At 46.7% G+C, this 22,133-nt stretch overlaps 1 protein-coding gene across 2 annotated transcripts; it reads left to right on the forward strand.

Annotated features, from left to right (window-relative positions):
- Window positions 1-1,876: 1,876 nt before the first annotated feature.
- On the forward strand, window positions 1,877-21,773 carry LOC148652871 (centrosomal protein of 95 kDa-like). Of its 2 annotated transcripts, XM_088600104.1 has the most exons (22): window positions 1,877-2,226; window positions 4,127-4,255; window positions 5,759-5,866; window positions 6,229-6,342; window positions 8,208-8,325; window positions 9,359-9,477; window positions 10,284-10,406; window positions 10,753-10,994; window positions 13,332-13,404; window positions 14,002-14,087; window positions 15,092-15,255; window positions 15,628-15,772; window positions 16,447-16,561; window positions 16,930-17,108; window positions 18,120-18,212; window positions 18,560-18,701; window positions 19,026-19,192; window positions 19,514-19,588; window positions 19,766-19,918; window positions 20,700-20,846; window positions 21,146-21,217; window positions 21,514-21,773. In XM_088600104.1, the coding sequence occupies exons 1-22, from the start codon at window positions 2,205-2,207 to the stop codon at window positions 21,688-21,690; spliced, it is 2,763 nt and encodes a 920-aa protein (XP_088456230.1). In that variant the 5' UTR covers window positions 1,877-2,204; the 3' UTR covers window positions 21,691-21,773. The 2 variants fall into 2 exon arrangements, with proteins under 2 accessions (XP_088456230.1, XP_088456231.1); XM_088600105.1 differs by lacking the exons at window positions 1,877-2,226; window positions 4,127-4,255; window positions 5,759-5,866 and having other exon boundaries at window positions 6,330-6,342; window positions 9,343-9,477.
- Window positions 21,774-22,133: the final 360 nt, after the last annotated feature.

The raw sequence follows: 22,133 nt of genomic DNA on the forward strand, positions 1-22,133 counted from the left end.
GCCCCATCCACCCGTTCCTGAAAGAAGCCGGGGTGTCGGCTTTGACAACGTGGTTGAGTAGATTGTTCCACGCCCTCACGCCTATTTGTGTAAAGCAGCGCCAAATGTTGGCGTTTCTAACCACCCACACACCCCACCCCGCCCAGGAAATTTACACTTTTTTAAAAGGTTTTTATTATTTTTCAAATGCAAAAGGGGGAAGGAAATACAACAACCAGGGGTATATACATAAACAGGAAGAGGTGTTAGTGGGGCCAGCAGGGGGCGCTCACCCTGCAGTCCATGTGGGTCCTAATGCCCCAGTATAGTGACGGGGACACTGTACTGTAAACAGGCGCCGTCCTTCAGATGAGACGTAAAACCGAGGTCCTGACTCTCTGTGATCATTAAAAATCCCAGGGTGTTTCTCTTAAGGAGAAGGGGTGTTACCCCAGCGTCCTGGCCAAATTTCCCCCTGATCTTTACCAGTCATGGCCTCCTAATAACCCCCCTCTCTGAACTGGCTTCATCACTCTGCTCTCCTCCCCACTGAGAGCTGGTGTGTGGGGAGCAGACTGGAGCATCATCCAGGTGGGGGTGGAGGGGATCCCCATTACCTGTAAAGAAAAGCGCTATATACGTGTAAGCAATTATTATTATTACATACAAATGACACAACATGATAGAACAACGGTAACATCAGGTGAGTGAAACAAAAAACAAATTCTCCACAGTACCGAGGTTCAGTGGTGTTAGGGGTTACATTAAATTTATATGCCAGAAGATTTTTGTAGACCAACTCGTCAAGCTTATTTTTAAAATATTTTTTGTGAATTTGAGTATAGCTTAGGTGAGTTAAAGCACATTGTAGTTTTTTTTAAATTCTACACGTAATATTTTGCTAACATCAGAATGACGTTTACCATTATACGAACTTCCTTGGATTTGGATTTGGAACACCAAGAACAATATCCTTAAAAGTTACAAGTAACATGTTTATTCCCTGCTGAACAGAGAAGAAAGAAAACTCAACGTTTCGGCCGTGGATACTTTTTCACACCTGAAGAAGGCTCCACGGCCGAAACGTTTTCTTTCTTCTCTGTTCAGCAGGGAATAAACCTATTACTTGTTCCTTTGCAGCCTGCGCAGGCTGACGCAGCTACCCACCTGAACTCCTCAAAAGTCCACGAATACTGCTATTATTTTGGCCAAGAACATACCAAGTGCCAGAAGGTTGTTGAACCGTGACGGGAGAAGAAAATGTTCTTTCAATATCTGTTTCAGAAAAGGTACAGGTGTTGCAATAATTTCCACTTGTGTCCTCCCCCTAGTCGTATCTCAAACAAGGCATTTTGTTAAACAGCACCTGTCCCGGGCACGGGCAATACAATCCACCACCGTTTCCTTTATTGAAATACAAAAACAGTCTCCGGTTCTCAATAGTCTATCGCCTAGTTCAAGTACACGACCCCACCGAGAGTCTGAATCGCAATTTGCGCGATGTATTTACAGGGTAAGACCCAGCCTCCGTCACTAGCGTGTCCAGTGAGTCTCTGTAAATAACAGCCCTGTCTAATCCGTCTCCAAGGAAGTGTGCAGTTGGGTCATTTCCTGGATTTTTTATTTTACGTGTTTTGCCACGTAAAATTCATTTTGGTAGCAGCACTTGGAATCAACCATCCCGTTTTTACAAAAAGTACACCAACGGGACGGAATCTGTAACCGCACCTATATAAAAAAAAAACAGTTTGTTTTAGTGAAAGGGTCTATTTCTAAGCTCGGAGGCATCGCCAGCAGGACAGCACAGCACAGCACAGCAACCGGCTGTGCCTTCCTTTGCCGGGAAATGACGTCAACCCAAACGTCATGGGGGCGTCACCTTTAACGGGCGAAAACAAGAAATGCGCAGTGTGAAATAAACTGAAAAAAAATCGGCATTTTTACAAACAAGATCGCGAGAAGAGGACACTTAAATGAAAAAAAAAAAGAAAAAATGCTCTTGACGCCTTCTTGGTTTTCCGTTGGCTTTACGTCATATCCGGGATCGGGGCGCTGTTCTCGGCAGCCAATGGGAAGACTCCCGTGTTTTAAATGTCCGAGGCTGGTTCAGACCGTGAAGCTGAGCTATAGAGCTGTGCGTTATCTTCAGATCCACCACCTCGTCTGCACTTCTCGTTTTTGTTGGTTTTGGACACATAACGATTTGCCTTGGGAACATACCATTCATGGGAACGCAAGAGGAAAAAGGTCAGTGGAAAGGAACCCCTCCTCTGTCAGATTAACCCACAGGGCGCTCTTGAGACCCTGTCCTGCGTTTCTTTTTAAATAAAACCCCAGACGAAATCGTTTATCTTCACCGGTCTTGCCCAGCTGTTCCGTGTTCCGTCTGTGCTTCAAAGATGTGGTTGTAAAGGCTGTCAGATCGCGGACAGGTTATATCACGACGAGGGACGGGCTAGCGCAAATATTTTTATCTGTCTTCTGTCCTGGGCTGCTGCTTCTGCTGCTGATGGGGCTGTATTCAATACAGCTGCTGCATCTGCTTAATAATTTAAAGCGCCGTTTGGATAAGATAAATATCCCTCTATACCCAGGGTTGAATGGGACAAGGGCCTTTTGAGAAAATGTCACCTTTTGTTCGGCTACTTTTCTGGGTGCCCGCTTTGGGTTGAATGAAATTACAAATCAGCACGGAGTGTTTTGATAGATCAGGTAGATCGCAAAAACAAGAAGCCCAACAGAACAGGGGGTATGTTGTGGTTGTGGTTCTGTTTTTGCTGTGTAGTTTTATTGATTTTATTTATTTTTTAATCACTTCGCTGCTAGAAGCCGTTCCCTTTCTTTTATAGATGTTTGCTCTTCATAGTGCAGGCGTACTGTATCGTCGGCTGCCAGTTGCACTGTTTCGCTTCGGGAGAAGAGTACAGTGCTGTAAATTAATTAACGGTCAGTAGCTGACAGCACTCGGGGCTGTACAACAGTAAGAGTCCCTGTACACAAAGCGTTGACCCTTCGGCACGTATAAGGAGTTTTTGAAGTGGGAATCGTGTTTTAACTGCGGGATAATAGCGACGGTTTTTACTGTTGGCGCCGGTCCCTGCTGTTGCAGCGGCAACAGTTACTAACTTGGCCGATGAGCAACAAAGATTTAGTGACGCTTATAGACCGACTTGTTTTCACCCCTTTCTCGCCAAAACGCTTTTTCTACATTTGATTTGTGCCACAGTCCCTTTTCCGGGGTCCTGCACAGTTTTGTTTGGGATGGTAAATTTATTTTTCCAGACCCTGGAGCGCAGCTTGTGTGTCTGTAGCGATGGCAAACCGAGCTACCAGTAGCTAGGACGCCACTGTCAGTTTTCTTGACCATTAATCAATCCGCCAGTCGAGATGGTTTTGGTGCCGCGCTGTTTGCCATCTACTAGTACTACTACTAGTACTAGTATTACTAGTACTAGTAACCCGGCAGCTTGTTTCTTCCCACAAGCTGTCTGATCACTGAACTCTACCCCTACCACTGGCTCACACAGATGTTTTTTTTTTAATTGTATGTTTAACTTGTTGCTGCTGCTGCTGTTCTGTGTTTATGGTTTTTTTTTGTTTCCTTAATGTCCTTGTATTGGAGCATACACGCAAATAAGCATTCCCTTGTGCATATGGCAATAAACTGAACTGAACTACTTTTACCGGTTGCCTTAAATGAAAACAATAATATTGCGTCATATATTTATCACGCCAACCCCTCCAAAGGACACCTTGAGGGATCTAAACATGTTTTTTTTTATAACTCTGAAGTGTTACGATTCTTCTTGCCTTCAAAAGAAAGATGGAAATCCCTTTACAGTGGAGTCCCACCCTCCTTCTGGTCAGCAGCTGCTGCACAGCGCAGTTTTGATCTCATTACTCGCGGTGCAGCGGCTCGGCACTGGGAACCCTGCTCGCCTTGAAGCACAGCCGTCGAGCTGGAACTGGAGAACGGGCATTGATTGTAATCTGGTGTTTCCAGCAGGGTCTGACCTTGTCGCACCCGGACCGGGTGTAGAGATGAGCGAGCCCCCGCGGTCGGGATCGGTGAAAACGCAACACTTGGCACAATTCTGTGCGCCGGACACATGCACCGATAACTTACTGTGCGCAAAATCTCTTACAGATTGGGTGGAAGTAGCAAATGATCTCCTCAGCAAGTGTCATATTAACCTGAGACTGAAGAAGCTGATAGGATGCGACGCCAGTGTCTTTGTCTCGCTTTATGAAGCTATTCTGGGAGAAAAGGTCCCAGGTAAGAATAAAACTTATTCGTATTTTTGGTTGTTGTAAATGGAACACAGCGAATGTGGCAAAAATCACAAGGCACCCCTCTACCCAGAAGGTCGGTTTAAATAAAGATCCACCCCCCTAGGTGTGCTGGCCTGTGAATGAGTCATGCAGGATGGTAGATAACGAAGAGAAAGTTAAACTGGACACTTCTAAAAATAAACCTACTGCTTGCTAAACATGCTTTTTTTTACATGAAAAGCTCTTATTATTGTCAGGCTATCCATTTATACAAATAACAGAGAGTCTTGCCCTCAGGACAATCGACAGCATCACATGCTTCTGTGTCAGTGAAAGATAAATTTAGAACCGACTCCCGACGAAGAACTTGGTAACAAAAAGTGGGCTATTTGTTTTGCTGGTGTTGATACTGGGCAGACAATGTTTGACTGGTTAATGAGAGTAGGATCTGAGGCTTGTTTTCTTTTAAGCTCCCAGTAAGGTAGGTGACAGAATCGTATTTGTTTTCTCAAGGCAACGCTTAAAGTTGAAATCTGTCGGTGTCCGATGGTGGTGATGAGCTCAATTTCCCACTGTACATTGATTGTGATGTGCAGTATTTCTAAATATTGAAACCTTAGAAAATTCATAAAATAAGGTAATTCAGGTGAGTTTGTGTTCTGTGGGAAGTAATCTTTCTCTCAGCCCCCTCTGAGACACTGACCATTTTCTTGGATTCTTCTTCATCTGTAACTGTTCAACATTTTTTTTCTTAACATGCTGACCAGGGACTGGGGTGCTATCTGTTTGTATGTTCTCCTCATCTTCATTTGGGTTTTCTCACCCAGTCCAGACATACTGGCAGGTTAATTGGCTTCTGGTAAATTTGACCCTGGTGTGAGTGTCTGTCCTGTGATGGACGTCCCATCCAGGGTGTATCCTGCCTTCCACCCATTGCTTGCCAGGATATTTGTACAATTCTGTATCCACTTGTTTCCAAATCCTCCCAAACCAATGGAATCCTAAGCCAATCCAATTAACTAATTAGCTTCCATTGCTGAAAAACAAATTGCTTTCAGCAATGGCCGAATTAGCCATGCCTCATTTTCCAGAATGGTGTATGATGCGTAGAGGGGAGCTGAACAGAAACAGGCTTTGTGCTTTGACGTCCTAAACCAGGGCCATGCATTTACTCCTGCCCCAGCAAAGCCATTCTTCCCTATCACTGTGCTGTGCAGGGGTATAGAGGAATGTAAGGTAATATAAGGTGCTGTAAGGTAAGGAACCCTGGTGCGTTTAGATGCAAAACAAAAAGGAAGACATGACACAACAGGTTGGTCTGTCTCGAAGAAAGGAATTATAGGAATTTCAACAAGCTGTAAAATGAAAGAAAATGGCTGTGATCCTCCCTATTATTAAAGCATGGCCGTTCACTGTTTCCAGTGTGTTTTGCCAAGTAATTTACTCCCATTACTGTTAAGGAATGGGCAAAGTGCAGCTGATTATGTTTTGAAATCTTTGCCCGCAGACTACATTGCTGTTCCCTCAAGTCAAGAAGATGACATACACAATGTGCAGTCGGTGATAGACTCCCTGGCACTGGATTATCTGCAGATTAGCCTTTCACACATCACAGGTGAGAGAGAGTGCCCCAGGGGCCTGTTCTGACCACAACCTAATCCCAGATCTCGGTCTTTAAGGATGCGTAGCAGATCAGCTGCAGAAGTAAATGCTTCCTGGGAATTAGCAGATGTAGATGGATGTTTTTTTTCTTTCAAGTGACAGTTTATCTGTCAACAGGAAAGCATCCTGCTGTGCGATTTTTCAGATGGTTTAAGGTCTCTATCGTTTTTCTATGAGAAATATTTTGGGGAAAGGCCTGTTTATCTGATGCAGCAGGAAAGGCTTGTCTGATATTTAATGAGAGAATGCACACTGCCTCTCACCTCACCGTTCCACTGTTAGTCTGAAGACGTCTGGTTCTCCTTTTGTTTGTAGGAGAAAATATTGTCAGAGGAGACAAGGAATCTATCAGGAACCTGCTGGAAATTTTTGATGGGCTACTTGAGTATCTCACAGAACAAATCAGCGATGACGAGTCCCAGAATGGTGGTGAGTTTTTTTCTCTCTCTTTTTTTTCTCTCTTTTTCTCTCTCTACGCAGAATATTGCCCTTGTCTCCAGGGCCAGAGGCAGCAGGCCCTGTCCGAGTGGAAGGGCAGCTGTGCGCTCTGCCGCCTGGCAGGACTGCTGAGCTGTCATGTGTGCTCATCTCCCAGGCTCGCTCGCTCTGTGAAAGAGCGCAGGACCCTGTTTGCATTAGCTCATCAGCACACATGAGCTGGATGTAATGGGCTTCAGCGTGCTGTTCCTGGGATTAACAGTAAAGTGTTAGAGGTTTACTGAGCAAAACATCACCAGCCCTCAGCCTGTGGTGTTGTCCTGTCTGTCTGTCTGTCTAAGGCAGTTGTTTAGTTCTTCCACCACCGTTTCCTGTTATAAATTATCTGGTGGGTGTGCTTATTAAGTGTCTTATTCAATATGAATAAGAATGCATTCTCATTTCCAGTCTGATGTGTCAGTGTGAGGTGTGAAGTATCAACCATACCTGCGTGGTGCAGTTTGTCTGAGCCGTGGGATCTTTACGAGAAGTGAACTGCGACGCCGTAAAAAGCCGACTCTGTAAAAGCTGGGATTGTCCGTGTTGTGAAACCGATATGCAGAACAAGGCGGCACTTGACTGTGCTCCAGTCTTGCTCTGTGTGGCAGACTACAGCTATATACTTTCATTACCAAGTGCAATTAGACTTTGAAACCCATGTGATCGAACGCTTTTGCTTTTAGTTTCTCGTAGTAAAAGAACAGATGTGTAACTCATTTTATTGATTATTACAGTTTTATTTTTCTTGAAAAGTGCAATAGATACATTTCATGCTTAACTTAAGACACCGTGTGCTTTGAGACTTTCACTCTTTGTTGCTAATGATGTATTTTGTAACTTCCTAATTTACATGCTCGACATTGTAGTATTGCACATTCTGAAATAGGCTCTCTCTATGACTCGGTGACATCTGCTTTAGACCTTGTGATTCCACGTAACTGTCTGCCTTACATGTTACTGAACATTAAGAACAATTAAATCATTTTCACTTCTGAAATGCTTGGAGATTACAAGTCTTCAGACAATTCCAATCAACTCCGTGTACAATGTTTAAGGAGCTGAAAATCCATTTAGGAAATTTAAATGTTGCATGTTTACACAACACATGCGAAAGTGCAACTAAGTACGAAACGCAGAAACCCATGGAGTCACAGGGACCAAGGTGGGGGAGGGCCTCGTATAGATGGATTAAAGCAGAACTGCAGCGCTATTTTTACATTTCACGGTGGGAAAGAATCAGCATTGATGAGTGTAATAACCGTAAAATGTTTACATCACAAAATAGACTAAATTTCCATGTGTGCGCAGCACTGTGTTCTGCGACGCAGAACAAGGCATCAAGACATCCGGTGAGGTCAAGCAGTCCTATTACATTGTACAGAAGCAGGCTTGTGAATACATCTCTTTAAATCCAATAAAAATATTGCTCTCGACTTTGAGATGGTTTGTAGAAAAATTGAACTTACTTGTTAACTCTGCATGCGGATCATGTTGGAGCACTTGTGTGGTGAACATTTGCCTGCTGCACAAGTGCACTACTCATTTGCTCGCAGATCTCATTACGGTGACTAGTGAGCAGGAAGGGTCGCTTCACGTTGCAGTTCGTGGGAGCTCAAATGCAAGTTCGCAACAACACGTAGTATGTGTCAGTGATGTGTCAGAGTTCACGATTTTGTGCTTAATTTGAAATATGTAAAAATTTTCTATACCGTCAACAAATTTATTCTCTTACCCAATAACCTAATAACCGGTCTGAGCAATTGGGACTGCAGGTCCCCTTTAACACTCTCCTCTCCTTTCTCTCTCTCCTGGAACAGAATGGCCAGGCCACATGTCCGGCGAAGCCCCCCGTCCCCCTGAGGGGGCTGCGCGGGAGCAGACGGGCGTCAGGGACGAGGGGACCCTGGCAGAGGACAGATCCCTGTCTTCCAGAGGGTGAGGACGCAGTGCCTCCCTTCCCCCGTACAGTCCCGCTGTCCCACAGGGAACCCTGGAGAAGCTGCCCATTGGGCTCGTCATTCCCATTTGGCTCCATTACTCAGTAGTCCAGTGGCTTGAACTGGCTGTACCGGGAACAAAGTCCCCAAGGAAGACAACTCCCAGAACCCCCCCTGCCCTGACTCCACAGCCAATCAGACTGCACACAGCTGGCTGGTAACTGTGGCTCAGTGTGTTGTTTTTTGTTAATGACATCCTGTAATTGCCGTGGGAGCACGTCCTTTCTCCCCCTCCTTTTGACATCTGATACGCTGCGTAATGACTGCTAACGGCTCTTGCTAATGAGCTGGGGGGCTGGGTGCGCGCCGTGGTGCCCTAACAGTGGCAGCAGGTGTAGAAGTCAAGTGTAGGCAGAGCAACAGCGAGGCTGGCTGCAAGCCGCGGTCAGATTCCAGTTTGCTTGTGCGTTGGAATATGATTTTTTTTTTTTTTTGGCAGGCCGGAAAAGGCCCTTTTAATTTATCCCACTCCTCCTTCCAAACACGCCGATGGGCGTCACTGCATTTGTTCTCTTTCATGGAAAGTAAACATGTTCTTACGGGCAGTGATGACGAAAGACGCGGAATTAATCAGCAGTACAAGGTGGTTGTACTGCATTTTTTTTGATGAACACAGGTGGTGTCTAATTTCTGCACGACCTGTTCTTCTGTTGCTATAATTCCTGATTCCTCAGAGATTACACATGACATTTCTGTAATAACTTCTAGCGATCGCATTGGACTCCATCTTCTTTTTACTACTGAGACCACATCACAATTCCCTTTCTCAATACGATTCTTTAAAAAATGAATTGCACAAGGAGGAATTAAATGAAAATTTAACTCTTCGTATCTGGATATGCCAGTGTTTGGAAGCTCATGAAATTCATGTGCTTAATGGGTTTTACTGCTTTGAAAATCTGGGCGGTGGCCTAAGGTCTATAATCGTCTGTCTTGTTTGCTTTGGTTTTGATAGTAACTTTTGTCAGCAGATCTACGGTCCGGTCTTCTCCATATTCAGCTGCATCCTGGGACGCAGAAGGCTCTGAATCCACAGCAGAGCTGATCCGTCTTGGGGACTCAGCCCGTACCTTCGCTGCCAAAAACGAGGGTGAGATGGATGAAGGCATTTTCTAAATGTCAATGAACCATTCCATCTGTCCTTGGCCAGAGAAGCAGCCTATCTGGAAGAATAGGATATAAGGCGGGATTGCACATTAGGCAGAACACCCTTTAATTGGCTGCTGTGTAAAAAGTCCACAGAACACACAGCATAATTAATCCTAATGGTGCTAAACCAGGAGCTATAGAACATGTCCAAGTCATGTGATTTCTGCCTGGTTGGGGACGTTTCAGTTAATCTATTTCATGCTTTACTTAAAATAATTTCCTGCTTTGATTGTGACTTGTTTTCTTTTAAAGCTGCTGTTTTAATAAGAAGTCTTTAGATAATTGTGCCTTCTCAGTCACATTCTCTGTCCTCTTAGCCTCCAGTTATTTAGCTTTGTCTGTGTTTGTACTTCATCTCCTCTCTCCAGGAATTTGACAGAGATTAAAATGTGCAAGGCCTCGGCTCCTGTCTAGCCCTGTTTTTTGTTTGTTGAGCCAACGCATCCTCCGAGAATAAGAAAAACGTTGTTTGCTCAGGGTTGAGTTATCGCACAGACTATTGGTTTGTCTCTGTACTGCGTGCCGCTGGCTGAATGCCGTGATGTTGTTCGTCTGCGTTATTGCAGACAAGACGGCACGGCGTTCAGTTAGGATTTCTCCACTGGTATTCCCCGAATTCTGTCAACCTCTGCTTAACCTCCTTCCTTGCTTTGTGCCCTTTTCCGCTGGGTTAGAATAGGCCTGAAAAACTGAGCTCTTCTCCGGGACACATGCTTAACAAAGGGTCCATGTGCTCTCGCTCTTCAGCTGGGAGGAGTGGCGGCCGCCAGTCAGACAGGACGGCTGGTCCAGAACTGGCTGGTGAGATCCGTGTGGCGGGGTCTTCCGGCGCCAAGCCTGCAGCCCTGGCACCGAGCAGCGGAGAGCCTGGTGAGCAGCTGCCCTTCAAACAGCAGCGTCCTGTCCTGGACATGACGGGCGGCAAAGGCAAAGCGCGAAGCGGCAAAAAATTGAAATGCGGTTCGGTTTCCTGGGCTATGTTCATACAGAATTAATCATCATCTTTAGCAAGTGTGTCTGCTGATTTTAAGGGAATTTGCAGCTGGTAAAACTGGACACAGATAAAGCCCACTTGCATGCCGAAGATGCAGCGCTATGTAATGTTATAAAAAGATGTTTCTGTAAAACAGATCTGGAAAACTAAGGGCAGTCCTGAGTCGAGAAGTCTGGATTTTTGGTCTGCATTATTGCCACTGTAGGTTTATTTGTTCCACAGACGTTGCGGTGGACACCACAGCCCTGCCGGTGCGTCCCGTGTCCTCGGGCCTGTGGAACGGCAGCGGCACTCAGCTGCGAGAGCCCATCCGAGCCGCCGTTCCTCTGCGGCCCCCCTGCCAGCCCGCTCACACTGACGCGCCGGCGGACGGGCGGCCCCCCTGCGGTGGCGGCGGTGGCCAGGCGCCTGCAGGTGCACCAGCTCGGCTACAGGAGGGGGAGGAGGCTGTGGCCATGCCAAGCGTAAGGAGCCACGCCGAGCGGTCCGGGAGCAGGGCCGGCGCAGGACACGTTACGATAGAGATACGGGAGCGCTGTGGAATCCCAGAAGCCACCCCTGGGAAGATCTGACCTATGCGGGAGCTGGTGGCATTAGTGTTGCATGGACACTGGGGCTGGATAACCAGCCGTTCCTGTTATTTACATGAGCGCCTCTCAAGGGGGGCTGCAGCACTATTTTTATATTTCGGGGTCAGGAAGGGTCGGCACCGATGAGTGCGTTTCAAACCGCGATGAAAGTAAAACGTTCACAGTAACTTGTAAAACCTCCGACTTGCCTCGCAGAATAGGAGGCGGGGGGCCATATCACCATTATTGTCTATTGTCGGCAATTCCGAACAAGGCAACCAAACATCCGGGGAGGTGAAGGGGCCCTAATACGTTGTAAACAAGCAGGCTTGTGTATACCTCTCTTGTAATCCAGTAGAAATATCGCTCTTGGTTTTGAGACGATTTTGCAGAAAAATACTACTTGTTCACTGTGCATGCAGATCACTTTGGAACATCTCTGTGGCGAAATGTCTGCTGCACAACCTGTACTTATCTACTTATCCGCTCGTACATCACAGTACATCACAGTGACTAGTGAGCAGGAAGGGCCGCTTCACGTCGCAATTCGGGGGAGCTCTCACGTGTGGGTAGACCAGGGGTTTGTGACAACAATGGCGACCGTACGGTACTTTCACAGAGAAATCGTAACATTTTTCTGTAGTGTCAACGAATTTATTTTGTTACCAAGATTGAATATCGTGTCTGAGAAGTTGGGACTGCAGGTCCCCTTTAAACTTGCTTTGGGGTTCAACTGTGGGTCAGGTAAATAATTCACAGGTTATTTCAAATTGGAACAACCCTGCTCATCTGCATGACTAACCCTTCTTAGACACTGGAGTGGGATTACATTTTTTAACTTCTGTTTGCCCAAAACTGTTGCGTGGAGAGGGGAGGGTAAAGTTAAATTGACATCTGGATATTATTATTAAGAGTACAGCAATTTTATGCTGCATTCAATGTGAGATATTGTTATGTTGTTTATTATGTTTACAACCTCTCATGTGACTCTGCGGCTGTGATTTCTGAAGAAAAGATGATAACTGGGTTTTCAAAGATCCAAATTCTTCCGCAGGACAGAAAACCCATTCTCATGCTGTTCATACAGTACAGTATATAGGTTGTGTAGGAATAACACAAGGGCTTCAGCAGCCAATCAGCACAGAGCAAAAAAAGGGCGTGTTGAATTCCTCTTTCCTGTATGATGTCATTTCTGTTAACTGACACTTCAGTGGTGGAGACTCGGTCACCTTAGAACATGCTGATGTTTTAACACTTGGCAAACTCTTACCTTGGCCATTGTCACTTACTAGGCTGTTTCTCACTGAATATCTTCCACATAAAACTCAACACCAGCCCCCTGTCCTGTACAGCATTTTAAATGGGGAATTTTCTTTTTAAAATAATATGCCTCTGATCTGTCTCTATATTTTAACATTAAGGTTTTGTTGGAAGATCACTTCCACAGCCTCATGTGTTGGATGTAAGCGGAGTCCCAGTGCCAAATACGATAGTCATCTGTGGTATCTGAGTAATTCTGAACAAAGGGATCCTGCTCGGCGGAAAATAAATGCTTTAGAGACGTGTAATCTGTAACTTTGCCAGCACTGTGGCACGCTGTGCTGTAGTTGGCACGCATCTGTCTGAAAGGAAACGCCCTCAAGCCGATTTTAGAGGCTGATGTGTTTTTCACTGAGAAGTAGTTTCAGGGTGTGCCTCCAGAGCACTGTAGCTCATTCACAACAACAGGGAAGTGAGCTGTAAGGGAGGAGTTCATCTCCATAAACATTTCATTGAGCTGGAACATGATGGCATTTCATTCTGCAAGTTCCCTTTTCCTACATTGCGCTGGGAGTTTTTAGAAAGCCACCGGTTTCCCCAGCTGTCCTGGGATCTGACCTGCTGGACAGTTCAGTTCATTCCAATTCGGATGTGCTTCATGTCAATTTACTGAGCTGCCTGAGCACACAGAGTTTGAGAGGGAAGGATGAGGTGACGAGGTCTGTGCTGATGGTGGCTGGTTTTTCACAGTGAATGAGTCTGACTCCAGAGAAGCCCCCCTGGAGGCCCTGCTGTATAACAATAGCCTCCTCTTTGACTCCCTGACTGCTGGGCTCCTCTTAACAAATTCAAATGCAACGAGCTTAAGTCTCGCGACCTGTGAAAGCAATAACAATCTGCCTGGTACTCAGTGTTCCTCAGGCAGGAGATCACATTCTGGTTTCAACATCACAATCTTCCTCTCGCCCACAGATCAGTGACAGCTCCAGGCCACTCTCTGACACCTTGGCAGCTAATGGCCATCATTTCTCTCAGCCATCTCCAGGTGAGAGTGTTGTACAGGGTGTTACAGAAGGACAGCAGTAATACAGTAGGATCTGTATTGTGATGCGTCATACTGTTGTGCAGTCCTGCACGCAAGAAAAGCAAGAAGCTGATGTATACTGGGTGTATTTTGCGGTTCACAAATGTAAAGTCATGTGATAAATTCAGGTGCTTTTTTAATTGTGCTTTTAATTGCATGTATATTTTGTTGCACTTGGCAAGTTTCTTATGATGGGTAAAGCTATTTTTGCATATGTTTTGAAATTATCATTTTTTTGATGGGAGCATTGAAATTTCTGTGGTGATGAACAGTACTAATGAATCTATAATTTGGACCAGACAGGCCTTGTTACTTCAGATTTTTTTTGTTCACACAGTGCATGAGTAGCATTCCCTTTCATTTTCGCTTGGGGGTGAGTTTAAAACTCTCACAGTCTGCTTCCCTAATTTGCAAGCCCTGTGATCTGGCTGGGTTTCGTACAATGAGGAGTTCTGGTTTTGAGCCAGAAGTCTGGGGTTTAACCCTTTAGTGGCTGTGCGTTTCCAGTTTACCCCTTTGTTTCTGTGTGTCTGTCTGTGACTGTGTGGGGGTCTTCAGGTGACAGTGAGAGATCTGTATCCAGTGGCTCTAGGTGTGCCAGTCAGAAGAAAGCAAGCCTGGCAGTGGAGAGAGACCAGACAGAGGTAGGATTGGGGTCCTGGGGTGCTTTTTGGTGGAAGGGTAAGAATAGTCTTGAGTTATCATAAACGGAGGGCAACACCTCGGTTTTATAACACTTCATCCAGGTGGGGGCTACACAGTGGTGGTGGAGTGGAATCCCCAGTACCTGTAAAGCGCTATTAAGCGCATCAGGACGATTTCTTTTTCATCTATAAATTCTGATTCCTAGAGACCAGAAAGAGCTCAGCTGTGTCCTCCCTGCACATCACTGTAGCACCTTTTAAACTTAGACAAGAATTCAGGTTCCCAGCGTGTTTGGTCAGTCAAAGCTTTGCACAGCAGTGATGGAGCACAAGGCAGTGGTTTAAATGAACACTCTGGAAACTGCTTTCACTGTCGCAGCTGCTCCTGGTGTACATGAGGTATAAGCTGTACCTTCTGTGCACTCGTGCTTTCTTGTACCCCAGAGCCTGGACTGTACCTGTACCTGTGACCTTAAAACCTGTAAACCTTATAAGTCAATTGCTATTGTTTATATACTACAGTCTATGTCCATTGTACTGTGCATAATATAACTTACCCCCGTTTCAAGTATATACGAAGTATACCAATAGTGTTCTTTTTTTAAAGCCATTTTTATATATTAATGAATCTATCGATATATTAGTATCCGTATTTCATTATTCCATGTAAACTTTTGTGCTGTGTTGTACTGGCATATCTTCTATGTAGTATCTCAATAAAACGAAAACTCTGTATTATTCACAGCAAACCAGAAATAGATTTGAGCTTTTCTATGGCCTTATCTGTCATGACATCTCCCTGCCCGAGACAGGCTGGCAACTGCCTCCTAACAGGTATAACATTGTGACCCCTTTACTGCATGAAGGGGCTGTAAATGGGCGAGATCAGTTCTTTTCCTGAGATACCCTAATTTTAGAACCCCCAGTTCTCACCATTTTGTTTACTTCGTGTACTGTTTATACCTTGAAAACTCAAATCTTGATTATCTTGCTGCTCTTTCCAGGTCCTTGCTGTTGGTCCCAAGAAGGTGGCCTTCCACACGCAGCCTGACATCCGGCTGCTGACCCTGCAGAGCAGCCTGGGGGAGACCCAGCGCTGGGGTGAGGAAGAGGAGGAGGGGAGCGAGGAGGACTCCCAGCTGCAGGGCCGCGGAGGGCTGAGAGACAGGTGACGGCTCGCTGCGCACATCAGAGCTCCGAGTCCGACATATTTAAATGTATACTTTGCATGTCATTTCCTCTCGGGAGTCGGCACGGGGTCTGCAGATAGCAAATTTGCAAACTGCTTGGCTTTCCAAATGTACAGAGTGCTGTACTGTGCTGTTTGCTGACTACAGGCAAGCACTGCCTCCAGCACTGGAGCAGAGCACAATTTAAACGGGAAGCAATATCACTGCATTAATGATTAATGCTAATGAGGTTAATTAGCATGATGCCAAACCGTCAAGCATCCTAAACAGGAGCCTGAGCATTACGGAGGCAAATGCCTCTTCTTACCTGTGGATCAGCAGTCTGATGGCTGCCTTGTGTTTGCTCTAAGTGAGGGTTCTGTGCTTGACGGGGAGCCGAGTGGGGGTGTCGGGGAGGAGCCCCTATCTTGGCGCAGGAGGAAGAACAGGCAGGCGGAGATGGAGCTGCAGGAGATGTCCGAGAAACTGTCCCGTCGCCTGGAGGAGCTCGACCTGGTGAGCCCTCATCTGTGTTTTTACCTTGGCCGGGATCTCCAGGAAAAAGCAGCGGTCCTCTGTGGTGTTCGGTACATAATTGAACACCTGCAGCATTCCTCCCTGGAGGTGATGCCTTTACTGAAGCGCAGCTGTTTTGAGCTGCTTTGAGATCCTTAGTGATGTTCTTTATTGGAGCGAGATCATGCGTCACTTGTTTTCACATAAGATTCTTGTTTAAAAGAGTGATATTGTTTTTGTTGATTCTGGTTCATAAGCATTCTGGTTAATTAAAAATCTGGGGCCCATGTGGGCTGCATGGTGGTTCAGTGGTTAGTGTAGCCTTGCAGTGCTGGTAACCTGGGTTCAATTCCAGTTTCCTCCCACAGTCAAAAAACATACTGGGAGGTTAATTGGCTTCTGGAAAAACTGGCCCTGGGGTGAGTGTGTGTGATCTGCCCTGTGATGGACTGGCATCCTGTCCAGGGTGTGTCCTGCCTTGTGCTTGTTGTTTACCCTGATAGGGTCACAGGGGAGCTGGAGCCTAATTGGAAGAAACAGTTAGAAAACAGATGGACGCTGCAAAGTTAGAAACGGGCATTAAGTGTTGAAAAGAGTCGTTCAACTCCCAGGAACAGTGCAGTTCCTCTTCGTGAGGCCTGTACTTCCTCCGGCCTGAGATTTGGTCTTTGCAGATGCTGAAGCAGGCACTTGGAGAAACCACGGAGGCCGGAGAGACGAAAGAGGAGGACAAGCTGTCTCATCACAGCGACAGTGTCATGGAGTGTCGCAGGACAAAAAAGCAGACCGGTAGGCATGAGTGCGAGAAAAATCCTGATTCTTTCACACCCCCTGTCTGTTTTCATTTCAGTTCAACTGTTGCTATGAAGCACTTGTTTTAACTCTTCATAATTTGAAAAAAATTGGGAAATATACTATTCCTGGCCATTTTTAATACCTTTGGAAATGCATTTTGTGTAAGATGAGACGTGATTCGTCGACTTGCCAGACAGGTTTAAGATCATCATACCTGATCTTCCCTGCCTTTTAGAGATTTTAGACCGAAATGAATGAGGTCCAGTGTGCTGTGGCTTTTTCAACAATGGAACAGTGTAAGTTAGTGTTGATAGCAAGGCTCTGACGTGGCTTTTCTCTGTTCACGCCGTGTCCGTCTGCAGACGAGCCTCAGCTGAAGAAGTCCTCCCGCACGCGCTCCCTGTCCCCCTCGCCCCCTCCGGCGCGGCGCCCCCTGCAGGCACAGTTCGAGGACGCGCTGCACAGAGAGGCCCAGCACCACCTGGCCAGGGCGCGGCGCCATGCCCACGCCGAGCTGGAGACACACAGGCAGAGCGGCCTGGTGAGACACCTCACCGACTCTGGCCCTGCTGGACTTCTGTCCATCAGGTCTCCCCAGAGCTGTCGTATACCGCAAAGGAACAAGTACAGGCTTATTGCAGGCCGAAAGGAGAAGATAAGAGCCTTATCTTCAGGCTCCACAACCGAAACGTGTTTTTCTTCTCTTTTCAGCATGGCATAAACCTTTACCTGTTCCTTTGCAGCCTACGCATGCTGACGCAGCTACTTACTTGAACTACTGCTGTCGCATGCCTCCTCACTAGGCTGAAGACGAGAGCTAGGGCTGGAATCTGGATGGGTGGGGGCTTGGGGCTTGTCAGGGTGAGAATGAGAATAGGGATGTTTTATTAACATGAGTCATCACTAACTCAAACTGGGATATTGGATGATGCAGTTGTCCCCATCACTTCACTTAGTGCAATTTAGTGACTTCCTATTTAGTAAGCCCTTAAGTCTTAAAAAAAAAAATCGTCAAACCACTTTTGCTGAAAGTGCTGAAGCTAGCCGTCTCGCTGTCTCCAGCGCCGCCAGTCCCAGCGCCGCTCACACTGAGCGCACAGCCAGCGAGGAGCTGCAGAGTCTCTCCCCACCTCCTCCTTATCACAGAGGAGCCCCGTATCACTTCTGCTTCCTGCCCAGCGTATGCAACGCCGGCAGTGAATTATTTTCTGTCACTCAAACCATTATACCGGATCAGTATTTTAGTCAGATGTGCGGATTTGTGAAAAACATAACGTTTGTTTGATCAAGACTCTTTTTCAAGGAACCTAGAACCTTCAGTTAATTGAACTTTATGCATTAACATTCAGAATTCGCCTTGGACCTGCAGATAGTACTCGTTCTGGGACACTGATATACAGACCGCACTTGGCTGCCCCATTCATTGTTCTCGGAGGGCCTGAAGTCCCACAATGTGGTTACTCCACACCTGAAGCTTAGCCGTGTGCCTGAGCTGTAACTGTGTGTGAACCTGCAGAGCAGGTGTTGACGTTGGGCGTGTGTTTTTGTCTAGATTGTAGGGAAAGCCTATGAGGATGAGTTAAGGAGGTACGAGGAGCGGGAGCGGATTCAAATTACCCAGGAAAGAGGAAAGGCGAAGGAAGCTGTAAGTATGGCAAGTTCTCCACATTTCCAGAAAAGCTCCAGCTGGCTAGAGAAGCTTGTGTCAGGACGGTGTCTTTATTAGACAGGGCAACAGCAGGAGTCTGCTGTACTGATGCCAGCTCTGATGTTCTAATCGCGTGCTGTTCGGAACAGACTGCTGAAATACAGGCGGCAGAGATTGACAATTTCCTTTTTAAATGTTTTCGTTAATCCGAGGCAGAAGGCTTCAGACTCTTTCTAGAATGGATTCTCTGAAGTCGTTTTTGTAACGCAAAAGGTCTTTCTTAATCAAGCTGAACCTGCCTGGCTGCCGAGATGGTTTCCTGAACGTTGTTGTTTGTCCGCCAGCTGAGAGAGTATGAACAGATCCTCCAGAAGGAGGCTCCCCGCACCCCGAAACCAGCCCGTGTCTATTCCTCCAGGACCACCCCTCGGGCGGCAAAGCCCACAGCGCCCCGGGGGAGCGTCCCTCCCAGAAAAGCCCCACCCAGTAAGAAACTTTTCACCTGGCTCTAGATTTACCATCTGTTATTTGATATGACTATAATATAACCCTCTAATGTAAAAAAAAAATGTAATGTCTTCAAGCTACCTCTTAAAAGTAGTATGCTGAAGGATTTGACACTTCGCGGTTCTCATATGTAAAAATGTCAGAGAAACAATTCTCCTAGAGCCGCAAAATTTATCTTTAAGAATTCAAATCTTTATCGTTTAAACTGTCATGAATTTGTAGAAGTGGATTCCATTGCTCACTTTTCCCACTCGCCTGTGTGCCCTTAATCTCTCTGACCGTCTGTGTGTCTGATTTCCCCAGTGAAGGTTAAAGAGAACGACCTGCTGCCCCTGCTGCTGGAGGAGTTCCCCCACCTGCAGCTGTCCCCCCACACTCTCAAGAGGATGTGGAACCAGCAGCTCCGGCAGGTGGGACGCCTGGGTAGCGCCTCTTCTGGCGACCGCAGCCGAGCCAAACTGACCAGCCAGGTAGGACGCCTGAGGGTTGAACGCCGTATAAAGTTATTGTAGAAGACGCATTTTTTAAAGTTAGAAGTTGGAATATTATTTGGACAATCTGATTTGGATCGGATTTGTTTCGTGTGTTGGGGGTTTGTTTCAGCATGTTTTGAGAGCCTCACTCCCGGCTCATGCCCTTTCCCCTGCTGGTGCACAGATAGCAGTGCCCTCAGCAGCTGGCCTCTCTGCTCGTTCTGGTTTTGACTCTGTACCCATTTGCCACTTTCCCTGCTTTTCGCTTCCGTTCTCTTTCTGCACGCTGTCTGACCGTGTCCCTCTGCCCTGCCGCAGGTCGAGGACGCTCAGAGGAAGCACGACCTTTTGGTGGAGATCATCCGCAAGGAGCAGGAGCACAACCAGCGCCTGGTGAGTCCCGTGCCGCCCCCCCGGGACTCCGGCCCCACGCCTGAGGCACGCAACGGTGTCGCTGCCGCTCGGTCCTTCCCCAAAATGCAAAGCGCAGCTTGCTCTGGCAGGGAGTGTAGAACACTGCTGTGACCGCGGGGGCCTGAACTCCAACGTGCCAATCTCTCCGTTTACCAGAGGGATTTTAAAGACCGGATCCGGCAGCAGAAATCGGCCCAGAACCGGATGAAGGAACAGCGGCAGCAGATCGCCCGGGCCAGGAAGTACTACGATGACTACCACGTCCAGCTGAAGGCCCGCATGATGAGGGCCAGGACCCGCGAGGAGAAGGTGGGCTGCTGCTGCTCGCAGCTCTCTTCTTGCTCTCCTCTACCTCGCATGAGTGCAGTGAGAGCCGTTTTCAATGAAATTCCCGAGTTCTCCATGTGTATCCAAACAGCCGGGGTATTAACAGTGCTAAAATCCTCTGTCCGGAAGACTCGGGCAGTCCTCACCCAAAAACCATTTTTTCAGAGGACTGACTAGCATCAGCGCAGCACTCGGCCTTGTGCAGTGACCTCTGATAAGCCAGTGAAGCCCTGTGGAATTAGATCGACTCCTGTGGTTTTTAGGCACGTGCAGAGTGTAATCTCTCTGTAGAAAATAATGATTCCAACCAAACCAAAGTTTTCTCCAGGTAACTTTCTGAATTAGTCAGTGGTTCAGCAGTTCATTTAGCAGTTTTCTCATTTATTGCATAAAGTTAGAGTATTTGCGACCGTGTGGGAGACTTTGTGCAGGGTTGGGATAAGCTCGGGTACTGTGTTAACGCTGCTGTGAGTGGATGCTCCAGCTAAATGACTGGGTGGTGGAACAGATGATAAGACCGTGTGACGCTGTTAGAAGGGCGGGCTGGGTTTGTTCCCTCCGAGACGATTCTAAATTGAATTAAAAAAAATGGTTTCTTAAAATTGAAATTGTATTCGCGATTAATGTAACAGTTCGGCGTCCATCCTTTTGGTGCCGTTGTCATGGGAGAGGTCGGTTACCTGCGAGACGCAGCACTGGCGTTGGCTCGGCGCCTTGAGCCCGGCCTCCTGCGGCACTGACAGCGCTCCCCTGTTCTCTGCAGATGTTCAGGCAGCTGTTCGAGGAGGGCCTGGGCATCCAGAAGGAGCGACTGCAGGAGCTGCGCTCCTACGCCAAGGCCCAGCGCCAGGAGCACCAGCGGCGGCACAGGGATGAGCTGGACTCCATGGAGAATTACTACCGGGACCAGGTACTGCACCTGCCTGCATTCCTGCACCTCGTCCCAGCAGCACCTACAGCAGCCGGCAAGAGAAGAGAAGAGCAGGCATGCTGGGATACTCCGTCATGGGACAGGCCACTGCGGCACCTGGGCCAAAAGGCATTTGAATGAGGGAGGAAATACTTTAGATTTATCAGAGATTCTAAAAGCCTCCAAAGTTCTCTGTGTGCTCCTGTGATGAGTTGTTACTCGGCATTAGGCTGGATTGTGCAGGGAAAAAGGGTCAGTTTTAAGGAAAGTGATGCAGAATGCTTTTTTTCCCCCCCCAGTTTTCGCTGTTGGCAGAAACTCTTGCACAAGAAAGACAGGAGATTCAAGTGAGGAAGAAAGCACAGGAGAAGGTACGTACACCCTTGTGCATCTTAAGGATCAGCGCAAAGGAGCTCTAGATATGCCTGAACTCAGGGGCTCCTTTTAAGGAGCTGTACATTAAGGAATGGTTTTGTTTTGCATTCTCATTTTGAAAAGCGATGGCAATAAAGTTTTATGCTTCGAATCGGGATGGGTTAATCTAAAGCCAAGCCACAGAGGGGAAGGAAAGGCTCCTCTATGAGGCAGTGATGGTGCGACCAGCTCTAAGCAGCAAACTCCTGCAGCAGCCGGTTCACACATATACCCCTCCTCATCTCTTCTGCAGGCTCTCCAGAAAATGAAGAAAGAGCTGCGCTCCAAGATGGAGCGTGAGATCAGGGAGCTGCAGCAGCTCATCATTCACAATGACGACGACGATTCCTTCCGCAACCTGGAAATCGAAAGGTTACGACGCAGAGTACAGATTGCTTCATTCCAGTACAGCACGTCCCATCTGTTATGAACTGCTTTTACAGTTTTAATTCTTCCTCGCTGCTGCCCACAGGACACTTTCGATCTAAATTATTTAAGGTTAACTTTTTATTACATTTTGTGCACTAGTCTTTTTTTTTTAACTGGTAAAGGTACAAATATGAAACTGTGAAGTCGGTACAAGATGACACTAACAGGCCTTCTCTTGCAAGATTGGTGTAGATTTTATAAAATCCTTAATCCTTTGTTTTTTTTTTTATGACCTGCTGGCTATTCCTTTTCTAATGTCTTAATTGTAAATTACTGTACAGAGGTTAAATTTCAGGTTTAAATTATTTATAAAACTTTTAATCTGTTTTTTTTTGCTGAAGTATCTTTGCAAGCTTTGTTTGCCACTAGGTGGAGATATTGGACAAATCTTTAGAGGAAAACCACAATAGCCTATTGATATATTGAACTATGCCAAGTGCCATC

Source organism: Lepisosteus platostomus, chromosome 11 (genome assembly GCF_059453375.1).
Source record: "Lepisosteus platostomus isolate fLepPlt1 chromosome 11, fLepPlt1.hap1, whole genome shotgun sequence".
Classification (NCBI taxonomy): domain Eukaryota; kingdom Metazoa; phylum Chordata; class Actinopteri; order Semionotiformes; family Lepisosteidae; genus Lepisosteus; species Lepisosteus platostomus.